Source organism: Lygodium microphyllum, chromosome 29 (genome assembly GCF_053477565.2).
Source record: "Lygodium microphyllum isolate KBCC chromosome 29, Lygodium_microphyllum_v1.1.10, whole genome shotgun sequence".
NCBI lineage: Eukaryota > Viridiplantae > Streptophyta > Polypodiopsida > Schizaeales > Lygodiaceae > Lygodium > Lygodium microphyllum.
Genome location: NC_141163.1, coordinates 65,937,657 through 65,954,034, shown reverse-complemented (window position 1 = coordinate 65,954,034; position 16,378 = coordinate 65,937,657). Strand labels below are relative to the sequence as shown.

Below are 16,378 nucleotides of genomic sequence, written 5' to 3'. Positions count from 1 at the left end.
GTTGAAGCCATTGCCTCTCACATGCTCTTCACTTCTCAAAGCCCCCTCGGATTTGATACTATGTAGAAATTATATGGCATATTAGATAGAATTTGAGCAAGGAGTAGAGAATAGATAGCAAATATGAGAAGAATAGAGACTACTTTAATTTCAAATGATTTTACAAAGATGACTCTATCCATCAGTGCACTTCCACTGTGAAGCTTAGATGCTCCGTAGATGGTGATCCAAACAGATGATAGGCGAAGAGCTTGGGATAGCTAAAAGAACCCTGATTGGAGATTGACAACGGATTTGGAGGTATTCCTTTTATAGCTTGGGAAGATAGTCTGGTTAGCACGTCCTACCATATTATGAACCTCCCCTAGTTGGATAGGGAATATTCTAGGAAATATTTCCTTTATTGTTAGGCTAGGGGCGCTATCCCTAGATCCTTGCTAGGGGGACCGTTGGCCTTCTTGAGACCCCCAGCCGGGGGCAGCTTGCACTATCTCCAAACCCCAAAATGGGGATCCTTGATAAATCTCACACCCTACAACTCAATCCATTTAACCTTGAGTTCCTATCAGCATAACTACTCGATCCATTTAACCTCGAGTTCCTATCAACATAACTACTCTATCTAGCCCATTGGCTAGATGTACAAAGGTCACCTTTTTGCCATTCAATCACACCCCGCAACTCGATCCATTTAACCTCTAGTTCCTATTAGCATAACTACTCTATCTAGCCCATCGGCTAGATGTACAAAGGTCACCTTTTTGCCATTCAATCACATAGTTCTCATCTGACATACAAGTTAGGACCCATCCAATGGCTATGCTCACATATGGCTTCTCTTCATAATGAGGGCCTTACAACTAAGAGCACCATGGATCATTGGCGGCACCTTACGAGGGTGGGGCATTGAGTATATCTAATATAGTAACCCCAATTAGTCCTAAAACCTTTAAATGGACCTCTTCTTATCCTTGCGCTACCAAAATATCAAAGATCCCTCCATTCCTTCTTTAGATATTTTCCATGAGCTCCAAAAATAGTGAAAACTAATTGGAAGAAACCTCAACTAGTCATAGGTTAAACTATACCAAGTCTTATAACATAATCTTAAACTTTGGTTACCCTGGATGGTGTTGGTAAACTAGATCTAGGCTTGAAAATGACATTGCTAAGAATATTTTCAAGGCTCTGATACCATTGAAATTAACTTAGCCTAGATTGAATTAAATTAGCAAGAAAATCAAGAACCAACTATTGAATCAAATGGCCATAGCCATGCCATAGGTGAAAATGTATTAAATTTACAAAATAATAAGGCCATAGCTAGATGATATCAAAGGTATAGTGAGAATCATGTATGAGAGCTCTTGCGATGGTGGGCATTGAGTATTCACCCTCAATGTTGGTGGGGAATGAAAGAGCCCTCAAGCTTCAAGAAATGGAGAAGTTTACAATGGCACACTCTTGCCTTTTATACTCTAGCCCCAATTAAGCTATTTTTTTATAAGCTAAAGGGTACAAAAATTGTTTTATGGCAAATTTGGAAACCATTTCATGTATATATCATAAAAGGGGGGGACGGACATCATGCATCGTGGTATACTCATCATTAACATCATCATTAGTTATGCCATACTCTTCATGTCCTTCTCATTCTCCCATAGAACCATTTTGTTTGATGTTATTGATTTGTTTCTCTCCTCTCTCTCTCTCTCTATATATATATATATATATATATATATATATATATATATATATATATATATATATGTATGTATGTATGTATGTATGTATGTATGTATGTATGTATGTATGTATGTATGTATGTAGTAGTAGTAGTAGTAGTAGTAGTAGTAGTAGTAGTAGTAGTAAAAGGATGGGTACCAATCAAATGACACATTTTAGATCTCCTTGAATCTATTAATGTGACACAAGTGGTTGGACTAGTGATTTATGAGGTTGAAACAAAGAATTGCCATTCGAGGATGTAGGTTCAAAACCTTCCATAACTAGATTAGATATGCTTATTTAAAAGGTCTTCCATTGTCACTCTATAAAGGTCACTTTTTAAAAGTCATCTTATATTTCATAGTCACCTTTGCACAAGAAAGCACTATGGTGCAAGTTTTTCCTCTCTAAAGGTGCAAGATATCAATGACATGGATGAGCTGAAAAAGTTGATTAATTACTATCTATTGAAGAAAAAAAATGCAACTTAAGGAATGTATTATTTTATTGACTTGTCTATCCTAACTAACCATGCCTTTGCAATTGTCTTTGCACTTGGAATTACATGGGCACAATGTTCAACTTCATGGAATGAAAGTCTAGCTCTCCACTATATCTGACATGCATGTAATTTTAAGAGTTCTCAACATCTACACATATTGTCTTCCCCAATTAGTAGATGGCAAAACCATCTTACTAAGGTTAAGATTATAATACTAAATCAAATGTATGTCTTGCATGTTGAAAATTCAATATCACCTTAGTCACAATAGGAAGTATAAAGGATCAACTTCTTAAACTTTTATGTCATCAAAAGTTTTTACATATCACAAGTGTATAGCTATCTAGGAATAGTGCTTGGTACTATTGTAATTCGTATGATTAAGGGTGTAATGGATGATGCTATATAACAACTAATCATTTTGTACTGTATAAATACATAAAACAATCATGCGATTTGGTAACATTATACTTCTCTTATAAGCTGGTAGAACTACAAATGGGGTGCATGATTGAAAGGAAATATATAGTATATTAAGGGGTTAGAGAGGTGTTCTATGAATAAGGCATAAATAGAAGGACTGAAAGATGAATCTTAAAGTAGAAGGGTATCAATTGAGAAACAATGTAGGTACACGAAGGGGGAGAGAGAGCAAAGAAGGTAGATGAGTAAGTATAAGGTTGGTGAATACAAAGTAGAGATGAGGGTTAAAAGAAATAATAGAGGAATATAGAGAAAAGTGCATGTGTAGAAAGAGAATGAGATCAACTATATGCAAGGTAAAACAATGAGAACAGAGGGTAAGAATAACCTAGGTTACATACTTGGGACTACTTTGGTATATCTTTGACATTTGGTATATTTAAACATCTAATTGCGGCCCTTGATGTACTAAAAAATGCTATGAAGATTTGAAAGTGTCTCTCAAGATTATATTTATATCTTGCTCATGAAACTCACCATGGTTCTATGGAGCAATATAAGGATACCATAAACTCAGAAACAAACAACATTGTGATGACTAAAATGTAGAAATAAGGGCACCATCTCAAGCACATGCATCAATAGTATTATATGCACACCCATTAATGCATATTCAATTTTAAAAAATACACTACACACATCTAGCTAGAATATGTAAAGTTACTCTCTCTAATTCAACCCACAAAAGCATGTAACCATGTGAGCAATGTAATTTTTAAAAAGCACACCTACACATCCACTTTTGTTTGTTATAAACTTATTTTTGAACCATATACTTGTGGTACAATTTGAATTATAGGATTAAAGGATGGGATTTCCATTTGCCTCATTGGTCGATATTTTGCTCAATGCATTTTGTTTCTATTATTAGGAACTCCATAATATGCCATGGGTTGCAACATATGCACATCTTGTGTGTTTACATGTATTACATACATTAAGCTCATGAGCTTTTTAAACTTAGAAACACGGGTGAAAGTTTAGTATTGCGAGCTTATCAGTTCTCCTAGGCTCTTTCGATAAAGTCGACATGAGCATATCATCATGTTCAAATAGCATATTACAATAAAGTGTTAAGGGTTATCATCTTCCTTTTCATGGTCCTTACTTTAACGATAGAAAACTCTCAAAAATAAGTCCCTTGTCTTCTATTATATCCAATGGTATTGGAGACAGGTTGTGGCTGCAGTTTCCAAGTTGCAAAAGTTGCTGGTTGTGGTGAAGAAACTGAGTATGGTTGGCTACAATTGTCAAAAAAATATTTCAATTTTTGCTCAAATCCTTGAAATTTAAAGCATAGAAACTATTCCTTATGTGCAAAAAAAAAAAGCTCTATATTGCTACCTTAGCCCCAAGCATTGGATTTCCTTGTATTGCTTAGGTAACTCCATAAGTGCTGCCACAGCAAATTGTGCTTCTTTGTAAGCTGGATTAGAGCATCTTGACATGATCTCAGTGAAGTTCACAAACTGCATTAAAAAAATTCATTTAGGATTATATGATCCATTGTAGAACAAAAAGACCATGTATTCTTTCATCAAATACTATTGTTTCAAAAGCCTAAACACTCATTTTTTGAATTGAGTAATCGTGACCATTACAGAAGTACCAATTTTAGTCCTTTGTCTCGTCAATTTTTGAGGATATCTACATTTACTTAGTGGAAGCTAGAAAAACATTTCCATTTAAAGTTTAGTTTTCTGACAATGATCACTAGGCTACATCTAATAGATTCTGAGTTTAGGTTGTCATAATCAACCTGTATCTATTAATCCCTCAATCCCAAGCTGACTCCCTTACAATTGTCTCTTGTCCTTTGTAATGGGCAACTACACACACACACACACACACACACACACACACACACACACACACACACACACACACACACACACACACACACACACACACACACACACACACACACACACACACACACACACACACACACACACACACACACACACACACACACACACACACACACACACACACACACACACACACACACACACACACACACACACACACACACACACACACACACACACACACACACACACACACACACACACACACACACACACACACACACACACACACACACACACACACACACACACACACACACACACACACACACACACACACACACACACACACACACACACACACACACACACACACACACACACACACACACACACACACACACACACACACACACACACACACACACACACACACACACACACACACACACACACACACACACACACACACACACACACACACACACACACACACACACACACACACACACACACACACACACACACACACACACACACACACACACACACACACACACACACACACACACACACACACACACATGGAAGACATAGTGAAATATTTCAAATTTCACAATGACTTGTATGAAAACTATTCAACTTGATAGCTATACATAACAAAGTCACTAAGCAATGAAACATTTTAAAATCAAAGGCCCTCAAAGTGTGTTTTATGCTAACTTTAACACACACACACACACACACACACACACACACACGCACGCACGCACGCACGCACGCACACACATGGAAGACATAGTGAAATATTTCAATTTTCACAATGACTTGTATGAAAACTATTCAACTTGATAGCTATACATAACAAAGTCACTAAGTAATGAAACATTTTAAAATCAAAGGCCCTCAAAGTGTGTTTTATGCCATTCAACTTTAACACTTGAATTAGGAGATAATACTTAGTTTAACATGAAGGTTTAGTAATAAAAATGATCTCTCTTTAAGAAAAGTAAGGTTTTATTAAGTAAATCTTTTCAAGAACACCTGAAAGTTGTCGAATTTGCGCTTTGGGATAGCATCATCAAAGTAGTGCATCATGTCCCAGGGTCCATCACCAACCCCCACCACAATGATCGATAAAGGATAATTACTACAAAAATCAAACATGTATATCAAATTATATAAAATAGGTTTTAATGTGTAAATAGCTAGGTTCTAACTTGTATGCACAACTACTATACCTTGCTTCAACAATAGCTAGGTTCTAACTTGTATGCACAACTACTATACCTTGCTTCAACAATAGCTATTTAAAGTGTAAATAGCTAGGTTCTAACTTGTATGCACAACTATTGTACCTTGCTTCAACAATAGCATCAATGGTGGCCTTCTCTTGCACACTTAGCATTCCACCTCGTAGATTACCAGTTACCTATCAAAAAGTGTTGTACATTCCCCTTGATATTCAATGTGTAAAATAGTACTTGATAAAAAAATTAGCTTAAATGACACAAGTACCTGGCCATCAGCAATTATAACAAGAACATGAAAGCGGTTTCCATTCCGTCTCACAATATCTATTGCAGCACGGATGACTGGTGCATAAGAGGTAGGACCTACACATAGACCATTTTCTAGTGAAATTGAATATCTTTGTTAGCTTTTTCTCGCAATAGAGAGGATTAAGAGTTAAGAATATATACTCATCTTTGTCTACACTTACTATAACATCCTATCCTCTAGATAGAGAGTATTAAGGGTGGAGATATATACATCTTTATCTAGACTTACCAGAAAGGTTGATATAGGGAAGTATTTCCCTATAGCGTCTCAAGACACCTTCAACACCATTGCAAGGGCGTCCATCTGGATTGAAGTTGAAGCAACTCTGATCATGGGTAGTGGCTGTTATGAAGAAATTAAAAAGAATCAGCACTTGATAAAGAAGACATGAAAAATAAGTCTTTAGGATAACATAAAAAGATCAAAGCTAACAAACCATCTCCAAAACCGAAACAAGGGATCAAGTTATCTTCATCAAATTGGGAGAGTGTTCGTCCAATGACTGAAATAGCTTGTTCATAAGGATTCATTCCATTGGGAACAATTGCATGAAGGCTAAGTCCATCGAAAGAGTATTGACCTACAAGAAAAATATTTCAACAAAATTAATGGCTCAATGTTGTAGGTTAATGATAGTTTTTATGTGGAGCAAAAGAATTGATCATTCTTATGTAAATTCACAACAATGACAATTAGTTGTTATCTTCACAGTATGCTATAAAGAAATTAGACACTTTGATTATCATTTATCAATTTAGAAAATGGCCACTTGAATATTTGTAGTTGTACCACTTGTAACTAATTTTAGATCTAAAACTCATGAAAAGTAATCCTAGGAAATCATTAATATTCACTATCACTTCTGCCTCCTATGACACCTCTCAAGCCTTAACATGTGCTTTTTTGAAGTTAGAAGGGAGCCATTGAGTTGGTATTTGTACTTGTACTCCTAGGTAATTGAACTTTCATAAGATATCTTGACTACAAACAATATGGACTAAGAAAGCATTAAATATTGTGATATAGATCCATATAATGCACATGTTGAAAAACTTAAATAGTTACAAAATTGCTAGCATATAAGAACCAGACCAACTTAATATACACATCACAAGATTTGGGGCAAATATTGTGCAAATTACCTGTCCACTCGTTACTTTTGGTAAAGTCAATAGCAAGAATCAAGTTTGATGATTCAAGTCCAGCCTGCCTTAGAGCGCATGTAACCTACATTTCCAATTTGTGAACTTCTTTTCTCTCTCTCATACTAGCATTTATGCTAGTTTAAAAACTATAGCACCATCTTGAAGTGCTCTTTGAGACAAATTGGTGGATCAAAAGGAAGCTTTAGCAAAAGACCAACCTGATTTATGTCTGTGTACTTGTCTGGATTATATGGGAAATTTGCCATCTTGTTAATTGCTTATAAGTTCTTGGGAATCTATGTATATACAAACCTCTCATTAGACTACATGTAAAAATGTTTACACACACAACATTTGGAATGCATTCTAAGTACATGTAGTCATGTTTGCACATGTAACATTTGAGGCAAATAGTACTTCAGGTGCAATATTAGACTGTAATTCCAAGTACATGAAGACATGTTTGTTATATCACTTCAATTGCAAATTAGAATTGTAGTCTTGCATAAGTTATTAGCCTATATAGGAGTTGAGTTCATGGCTCAACAACAAAATTTCATGTTTGAAGCTAAGAAACGAATGGTGATGTGAATTTAAAAAACATGCAATTGAATATTAGCTAGCAATGGGCTATGAGACAATTGTTCATCAACTAAGCACTTCTTACTTGACTTCATACGATTGCGAGCAATAAGCTTTGTACACACTTCTTAGTTAACATCATAGAATGGGCATGAAAAACATTTATCCCCAACTTTTGTATAAATTAAACCAAAGGAGACTCTACCATGATGCTAGCAAGATATGGAAGGGATGCCTAGATGCATCAATGCACCAAGACACACGGCTAATTAGTCGTGGTGTGGTATTATGCCATTCAAACGACCTAGGAGCGACACGTGGAGCCTTGATGGACGTGCAGTCTTGTGCGCCTATGCGCAGACGGTCATGATTTGGCGTGCCCTAGCCCTTCATATTCTAACAAGCCAACTGATCACCATAGCGGGAGGTATAACACCAAAACGTCCACTCTCTGTGTGATTCACTCATGAAGGCAAACTCCACATAGATGCAGCTCCATCATTCGTAGTGCTAATCCTCCATGATTGGTGGTGTCTGATACAGCCATACAATGGATTAAGCGCGCGCATAATTATATGACTCGATAGGCAAGATTTGTACTGAAGAGAGTTACTATAGACTACGATGAGGATAAGTACTATCCATCGCAGGTAAGAAAATAGCAAGAGATGGATCAGAGAGAGTGCTACTAGGTGATCAAGAGGAATAAAATTATAAGGTGGCGAATCAACCTGTAATAATTGAGGCTGGTGAGCGCCTTTCTCCTTGGCATCATCTGCAAGGCGAGGAGCCCTTATTTATACTGAGAAGCAAGAATATATTAATCAAGCTGATGATTGGAAAGGGGAGGTGGACTGATAACCTTTATCTCCCTCTCCCTCTCTCTCTCTCTCTCTCTCTCTCTCTCTCTCTGTGTATATCGATGGTGAAAGATGGGTGGCTGCCCTTTAACTTTTTTCGATCAAAAATCTAAGCGAATCCTCCCCCACGTTCCCTCTCTCGCGCGTCCCCTACTGGGGAGAATAATAGAATAATAAGGAATAATAGAATAATAAGGAACCTTTGCACCAATATTATATTACGTAGCCCATTGCCATTGGCTTATAATAAGGAATAATAGAATAATAAGGAACCTTTGCACCAAGATTGTATTACGTAGCCCATTGCCATAGGCTTATCAACACATGATAACCAAAGTTCCGTGACGTGCCAAATCATTAATACACCGCCCATTGTAATAGGCTTTCCAATCCATGGGCATGTTGTATGCAAATTGCCAAAAAAGGTGAGGGGCAATAATGTAGCACAAAAAAAAAGAAGAAGGAATTATTCTTGGTATCTTGCTTATATTTTGGGGAACTTTTTGGGCTGAGCTTGAAATGATTTTAGGTGACATGGCAAAAATAAGAGTAGTATGTGTACAAATCTACAAGCTTCCGACCTTGTATCATTTATGGTGAATCGATCTTTCTATAAAAATTTCGAGAGTGAATGGCTCACATGAACATAGTTCAGAATACTAAGAATCTCTGGAAGGTTTTATCACTTTGAAAAAAAATCCCACCATTAACTAGTGATAGTTCATTTTTCATAATAGGACACTAAATCAAAATTTTAATACCTTAACTAATCTTGCAAGCAATTCTACCTATGCTTTATTAACTATAATCTCTATTTTTCTATGATACCACATGTAACCTACCTTTCTAACACTCCCTTGAAGGCATGCTTTTGGTAGCCCACCGAGGAATAAATTTAGGCAACACCATTTGGAGCTCCATTGGAATATTGTGGAATTTTTTACCTTAGGATCACTTGAGTCTACCTCATTGGGAAAGTGCCACCCTATTCTCATGAGGACCAACTTGAAATTAAGGTTCCTAAACAATACTAAGGTTGTCATGTGACTTTATGTCTATATTATGAAGCTCTAAGAGGAGTTGTATCTTCATGCTTTTAGTTCACAGAAGAAAGATGGATTTTACAATATGAAGAGATACTATAGAGGCTTTGATTAGTAGTTCAATCACTAGAAATATAGTTTTGGACTCAAGAGAAAAAGGAAAATTAATGTATGTCAGTGCCCAAAAGTTAGTCTACATGAGACTTGATGTAGGAAATAAGTGGAGATTTAGGAGACTTGAGTAAGAAAGGGGAATGTGGAGAAAAGAGAGAGTTGGGGCAACAAAGAAGGGGCTGAAAAATGGTGCAAACAAGGAAGATGTGGGCTGATTCAAATGTGGCCAGGAAAGGAGGGATCTTGGCATGCAAACTCAAGGGAAGGGAGAGAAAAGGGGAAACAGAGCTCTAGCACCTACGCAGGTAAGTGTGGACTCTTGGCTTGAGATGAAGCAATTTTGATATTCTTTTGGATGTCTTGAATAGGGAATTATAAGGTCTACATTAGGACAGCTTGCTATCCATGGGGATTTAGTGTTGTATTGGTTCTAGGACCATCTATGCAAAGGATCATACTCTCTACCTTAGGTGAATTCTTCGTACATGTAAAGGGCATAAACTTAAGAGGTTTTAAAGTATCATATGAGCCTTCGAGTGTTGCAAAAATCATGCTATGCAAGATTTTCTTCATCTTCAGCCAATTCTACCAATTGAAATTGCTTGTGGGTGATGGGATTGACCTTCCCCATATATCAAGGTTCTAATCTCTTCTTATTCAAGGTCAGGTTTCATGTTGGGCTATTGATTTTGAGTCAATCAGTTGTCTCAACAAGGGTTGGATTGATCTTACACTATTGTACTTGGTAGTAATACAAAGGCTTGACTTCAAATTCATTTAGAGTGTGATTTGTTTCTCCTTTCTCTCATCTTCTTCTATTCAACCTCTACAATCAGCAAGGTACAAGATGGGAGATACATTAGGATTGGGTTCAAATGATGTCATTTAGGAGTGGGTGCATAATATGAATATAATTTTGTACGCACAACATTAGCAACAACAAAGGATGCATGATTTTACAAACTAAAGTCTACAATGGTAAAGGCTTTGTAGGTTGTAGAGCAGGAGATGAAACTATTTAATGGATGGAATATATAAACAAATTTTCATTCGTATGCATTGAAGATGGAATTTTATGTACTAAATTAGTTTTCATGGAGCTAATATTTTGTGTGCGAATCATTATACAAGAATTAAAGGCATGGATTGTAGAATTATATCTACAGGATGTTGATTGCTATGTGTTTAAGGCATTAAGGAAAGAGTTCTACATAGAATATGCCAATCCGGTTACTTGCATAACATTTTGAGAGTGGGTCATAAAGCCAAATAAAGGACTTATAGCTACAAAATTTCTACGAGAGTTTGAAAGTAGATTTGAGAAATTGGATATTGTAGAGTAGCATGCTCTTAAGTCCTAGAAAATTGAGATGTTTTTGCAAGCTATAGATCTTGCTTTACAAGAGAAGTTGGATGATTTGTTGGAAGATCAATCTACTAAGGGCTTAAAATAGAGTTGAGACATGTAAAAGCTCTTGGAAATGCACTTGTTAGAAGCATAGAAGAGGGAAAAGGTTTCATGTTTTGGGGCTTTGCCTACTAGTTCTCACAAGTCTACTGAAATCTATGAATGTTCCAAAGGCTGAAATTTTTGTTGCGATAATAAAAGAGGATATCATGGATGAGTTGGTGAAGAAAATGCATGATTCACAACTTAATATTTCATAGTTGGATGAGAAAGGGCGGGCAACATCCCCTAAGCCTTTGTATGAGGGCTTTGTGCATAGATGCATCTGGTGTAATAGACCTCAAAATGAGAGATGTGAGTGTGATTTGTATCATCATGCATTACAAAAGCAAATTATCTTTTGGAAGGATGGTAATATCCATGCACAAGGTATAGGTTTACCTCTTTCTTTAAACCTTGAAAATGGGAGAACACAATTTTTTTTGAAAGAAATGCCTACTTCAAATGCATATGCAATAGAGCATACTACTACCTTTGGTTTGCAGATAGAGAAAGTACCTAAAAAGGTTAATGTTGTCTCGAAGGATAAAACCTACTCCTGAGCATGTAATGGAGGATGTAGCACATGAAAGGAAATGTGATGGGAAACAAGCTAGGAGCAAAAGAAGCACCCATGCTACAAGGTTCAATCTAACATAGAGACTACAACATATCTCCAAAAAGTCCTTGAAGAGCATATTCTTAATAACATGGTGGAATTCACACTTGGAAAGGTTCTTTTATTGCTAAGTGTGAGCTTCACAATGAAATCATTGCTATTATCAAGAGGAAGATATAGTTTCTTGTTGGTGATCTACCAGCCCACCAGTGCTTTTATGCAGATAGAAGAGTTTGCAAGGTATACAAGTTAATTATGAGAAAAATGCATGTGCTAATTTGGAGAGGATTGATGCTATATATCAGTAGAATGAGGGTAAAATGATGATGTAGTGACCTAAAATTTAGTTATTTGTTGTAAAGTCATATGGAAGTTAGGCAAATGCGGCATGCAGATGTTGATGCTTCAGGATTTATCCCTAGAAGTCATTATACACAGAACCATTAGGCACATGATACAATAGAAATCAATTGTTAAGGTTGGTGGGGCTTTACTTGACCATGGTTCGAAAATTAATGTAATGGTTTGCAATTTGTATGAAAATGGTTTATGGCCAGTTGACATAGATCATGGTTGGAGGATATAGGCTGCAAATAACCCCTCAAAAGATCTACATGTTGCATACCCTAATATTGAAATAGCTATTAGGGGTGTACAAGAAGAGAAATTTTTCTTTGTGTAAGACAACCCTTTGTATCCATTTTTTTTGGATAGTCATACATTATAGGTCCCACCTCTTGAAGTAGAAAAATATGTATTTGCTACCAGTGTATCATGAGCAGTGTTTGAAGACAAGCTTCTCACACAACTCAAAAACGAGATGATAAGGAGTGGCAGTAAGGTAATTTCTTTGTCTGAATACTAAACCTGGCAAGAAACTTTGACAATTTACGACCAAAACACCAACACATCCCATCCATAGTCACCAACTACAAAGCCTTTTAATATCACTAACACATTGAGATCACACAGAACGTAGAGAAAGTCTCACTCAAAATCTTCATACCTCATTTTTTGTTCTACTGATACACCAAACCTTAATCATCAAGCTTATAGAAATTGGAAAACATACTCAAGTTACTCCAATAGCTTGGTTGTGATCCTCTTCTTCTCTCATTTAAGTCTTCAACAAAACTAAGAGAAGGGCCCCTATTCCCAAGTTCTCAACCCTTATATAGTTTTCTATCCTTTCATGCATGATAAGAAAAGCTTTAAGTTTTATCGTTATTTCCTTGAAAATTTGTGTAAAAAATCATTATTGTTTTTTTGTTGAAAAGCTTTGTGGATTTTTCAAAAACATGCTACCACGTGACCCTCTCAAACACAACAAAAGTATTATGTTCTCAACATGATGATCAATAAAAGGAACATATTGGTTATGATGTTTTTTTAAATCAATACTCTTCCCTCACCCTAGCTAGTCCACACTCAAGGAAAACTTGCCTTTCATTTACCTTCCCATAAGTTTCATTGATCAAAACAATCTCTGCTTTAGACCCTTTGCCTCTCCCATAACCACCAACCCCAACTCTTCCTCACCCACCTACAATCATGTGCAAAGTGCCTTGATTTGACACAATTGTAATAGGTAAAATCACTACCTCCACTATAGCTAACACTACCACGGCTGCCATAGCCACCTTATCCACCCATATTACTACCTCCAACAAAGCCTAATTGCATTCTTCTCCTCATTCTCAATGTGAATCCGTGTACTTTCATCAATGGTCTTCTCCTCACTAGGAGGAGTGAGCTCTATCTTTTTTACAGATACAATCTTGCTATCAGCACCTACTCATGGACATGTACCAAGTCCACTTCTTCATGCATTGACTGCTCCTAATAACACATGTCCATAAATGTTTGCTATAAATTCTAATTTAAGCATTCTTTGTAGTAGCCAAAGTGAGGACTCTTCTCTTGTCAACTTTGATTGCTTCCTTCCTCCTTCCTTTCTTTGTTTAAAATGTTGGATTGTCAACAATAAACCTATAAGATTGGACCTCTTTTTTGAGAAGATGATAACACCTCTCTATCAACCAATTCCACGTTTGATATGAGTATATGGAAGCCTCACTTGGAATACATATTTATACGAATGCTACCATCATATAATTTAGTTTCAAGGCCAACTTCATTTAGACTAGCATGAATTTGTTTTTCCAGTCCTCTAGTTTTTGAGTTTCTACATGATTTCATCATGGAAATAAATTTTGTAGTATTGGGCTTTTACCCCATCTTTTTTATCTTCTCAAAGTAGCAAAAAAAAAAAACTTGCCAATACCCATTCTCAACTAATCCTGAAAAAACACTCCATGTCACTATTTTTTTGTGGGTAACCTCCTACAACATTAGCATAGTTGTATTCTTACCTCCAAAGAGCTCTCCCAGATCATCAATTGTAACATCTTATGGAAGTTTAAAAGGCTTGGTAGGTTTTGGGAGACGTGTCATACCTTGTCTTCCCTAGGGGTAGCATTTAGCTGAAAAAATACATAAGGATGGTTGAAGCGAAAACAAAAGTGAGCGAAAGAAGAAAATGATTTAGTGTCACCTTGTGAGAGCTTGGTAGGATCTTGGGTACCAAGCAGGACCCAAGACTGATGCCTTGTTCTCCTTGGGTCACAATACACTTAGCTCCCTCCTTTTTATAGGCCCGAGTATAAAATACTAGAGAAAAATGTGATCAAATGGAAAATTTATAGAGCATGCTATAGGAGTCCTTGCCTTGTAGGAGTTCCTACTCTAGTTGCCTTAGGTCAGGTAGGCAAGACAAACCACCACTTAAAATTACTCCCTTGATAGTTATTTTTAGCTCATTTGTGTTGTAGTAGTTGGTTAATGACTAGCTCAGGATCTCTATCAGATTATGCTTAGTCTATCCCTCATGGACTTCATGCTTTGATTTTGTCAAGGGGTAGGGTGGGAGCCATGGTTGTGTTTTCTTGTGTATTTTATGTGTGGAAACTTGATGCTCTTTATGTTTTCTCATTATGCAGAATAGTTCACGGATTTGACGGGCTAAGTCGCCCTATCCCATGGTTGCTAATGAGAGTAGATTTTAAAGTCGGGATCAAGTGCAAAAAGACTCGAAGACCCATAAAAGAGGCCTTTTTGGTGCAAAATCAAATAATTGTAGATCAAGGAGCTAGAGTTTTTCTAGATGCATTTCAATGCTAGGAATCCAACACAAGTGTTGTCAATTGGCATCCATTTGAACCCCCATTTAATGGCCGCAAGGTTTGGTATTATGAAGCAGCTAGTCGATTTGAAAGCCAAAAAGCATGTGACGGAGGCTAGGGTGATAGATTTTGATGCCAAAAAGTCACCCATCCAATCGAATGGCAATTGTGAGATCGTTTGCCCCCTCAATTGGGTGGTCCGAGCCACTTTGCTCAAGTTTGAAAAGGCCAAAATGAACTAGATAATTTGTATCTTAATGTTAATCTTTATTAAAGAAGACCAAACTAATCAAGAATTGGAACATCAAGGGGAGGCGTATTTTTTTCGATGCCTCCTCCATCCCCCAAAAAATGGCATTTTTGAGCGGTGATTATCCTCTTCCTACTCTTGGGCCTTCATCAATGCTTTAACTTTTTGCCATCAATTGCCCCAAGTTGCACAAGGAATGGTGCAACATTTAGCAAGATCAAATTTCAGTATTTCTCTCTCCTCTTTCTCTCTCACCATAAATGTGGTTCATATGGGTTGAGAGGATGAGAGAAAATGGGTGTGGATTTGTGATGGAATGTAATAGATAGATCAAGAAAGTGCCAAAGAATCATCAATGGCTGTAAAAGAGCATCAATAGCTTCCCATTTTTGAAATATGACGCGTGTGTATACGAATTTTCAAGTAAGTGATCGTTATTTAATTCTAATGATGAATCGTTAGTGCATATGATGAGAGAATGGTTGCAAATGATTGAAACATGTTTGCTGATGTTAGAAAGATAAAAAATACATTCACCTTTTTTTTCGTATATAAAAATAAATAAAATTTCAAAACCCAAAACATTGGATTCAATGGGGTTGTTTTTGGGTTTTGGGAGTTCAAATGATGTTCATATGCGGATGGATTACACTTCTCTTAAGTTCTACAAATCAAAAAACTCAAAAAAAAAGTTGAAATAAATGGAAAAATTCATGAAAAAGAGTCAAATAAAGAAAAAATTTAGGGAAAAATAAATTTTGTGTGCAAAAAAATATGAACATTTAAGAGAATACTTGTGAATGTATAATGAAGGTGAAGCATGAGGTTTTACTTGAGTTTTCCTTTGTTTATATGTTAAAGTGCATATTTTAGAGCTCATTTTTATGAAAAAATATCACAAAATATCCTTACATTGACGTAATCAATCTAGCTTTAAACAATAGGGAAAAATGGACCTGCAATGGAAATATATTTGATTAAGTTGCTAATTTCTTTGCATATATTAACATATAGGCCATAGTTTGTTTAAGTTTTAAGAGGTTCCGCAG

The 16,378-nt window shown here is 36.4% G+C and overlaps 1 protein-coding gene across 1 annotated transcript; it reads right to left on the bottom strand.

Moving 5' to 3' along the window:
• Window positions 1-3,552: 3,552 nt before the first annotated feature.
• On the bottom strand, window positions 3,553-8,614 carry LOC148010727 (E3 ubiquitin-protein ligase RGLG3-like). The gene is made up of 10 exons (XM_087671202.1): window positions 8,546-8,614; window positions 7,451-7,528; window positions 7,230-7,314; window positions 6,524-6,667; window positions 6,316-6,429; window positions 6,043-6,140; window positions 5,883-5,956; window positions 5,569-5,674; window positions 4,058-4,182; window positions 3,553-3,954 (listed from the first exon to the last, which is right to left on the bottom strand). Exons 2-10 carry the CDS (start codon window positions 7,496-7,498, stop codon window positions 3,840-3,842), a joined length of 909 nt encoding a protein of 302 aa, XP_087527328.1. The 5' UTR covers window positions 7,499-7,528; window positions 8,546-8,614; the 3' UTR covers window positions 3,553-3,839.
• Between the last annotated feature and the right edge of the window lie 7,764 nt (window positions 8,615-16,378).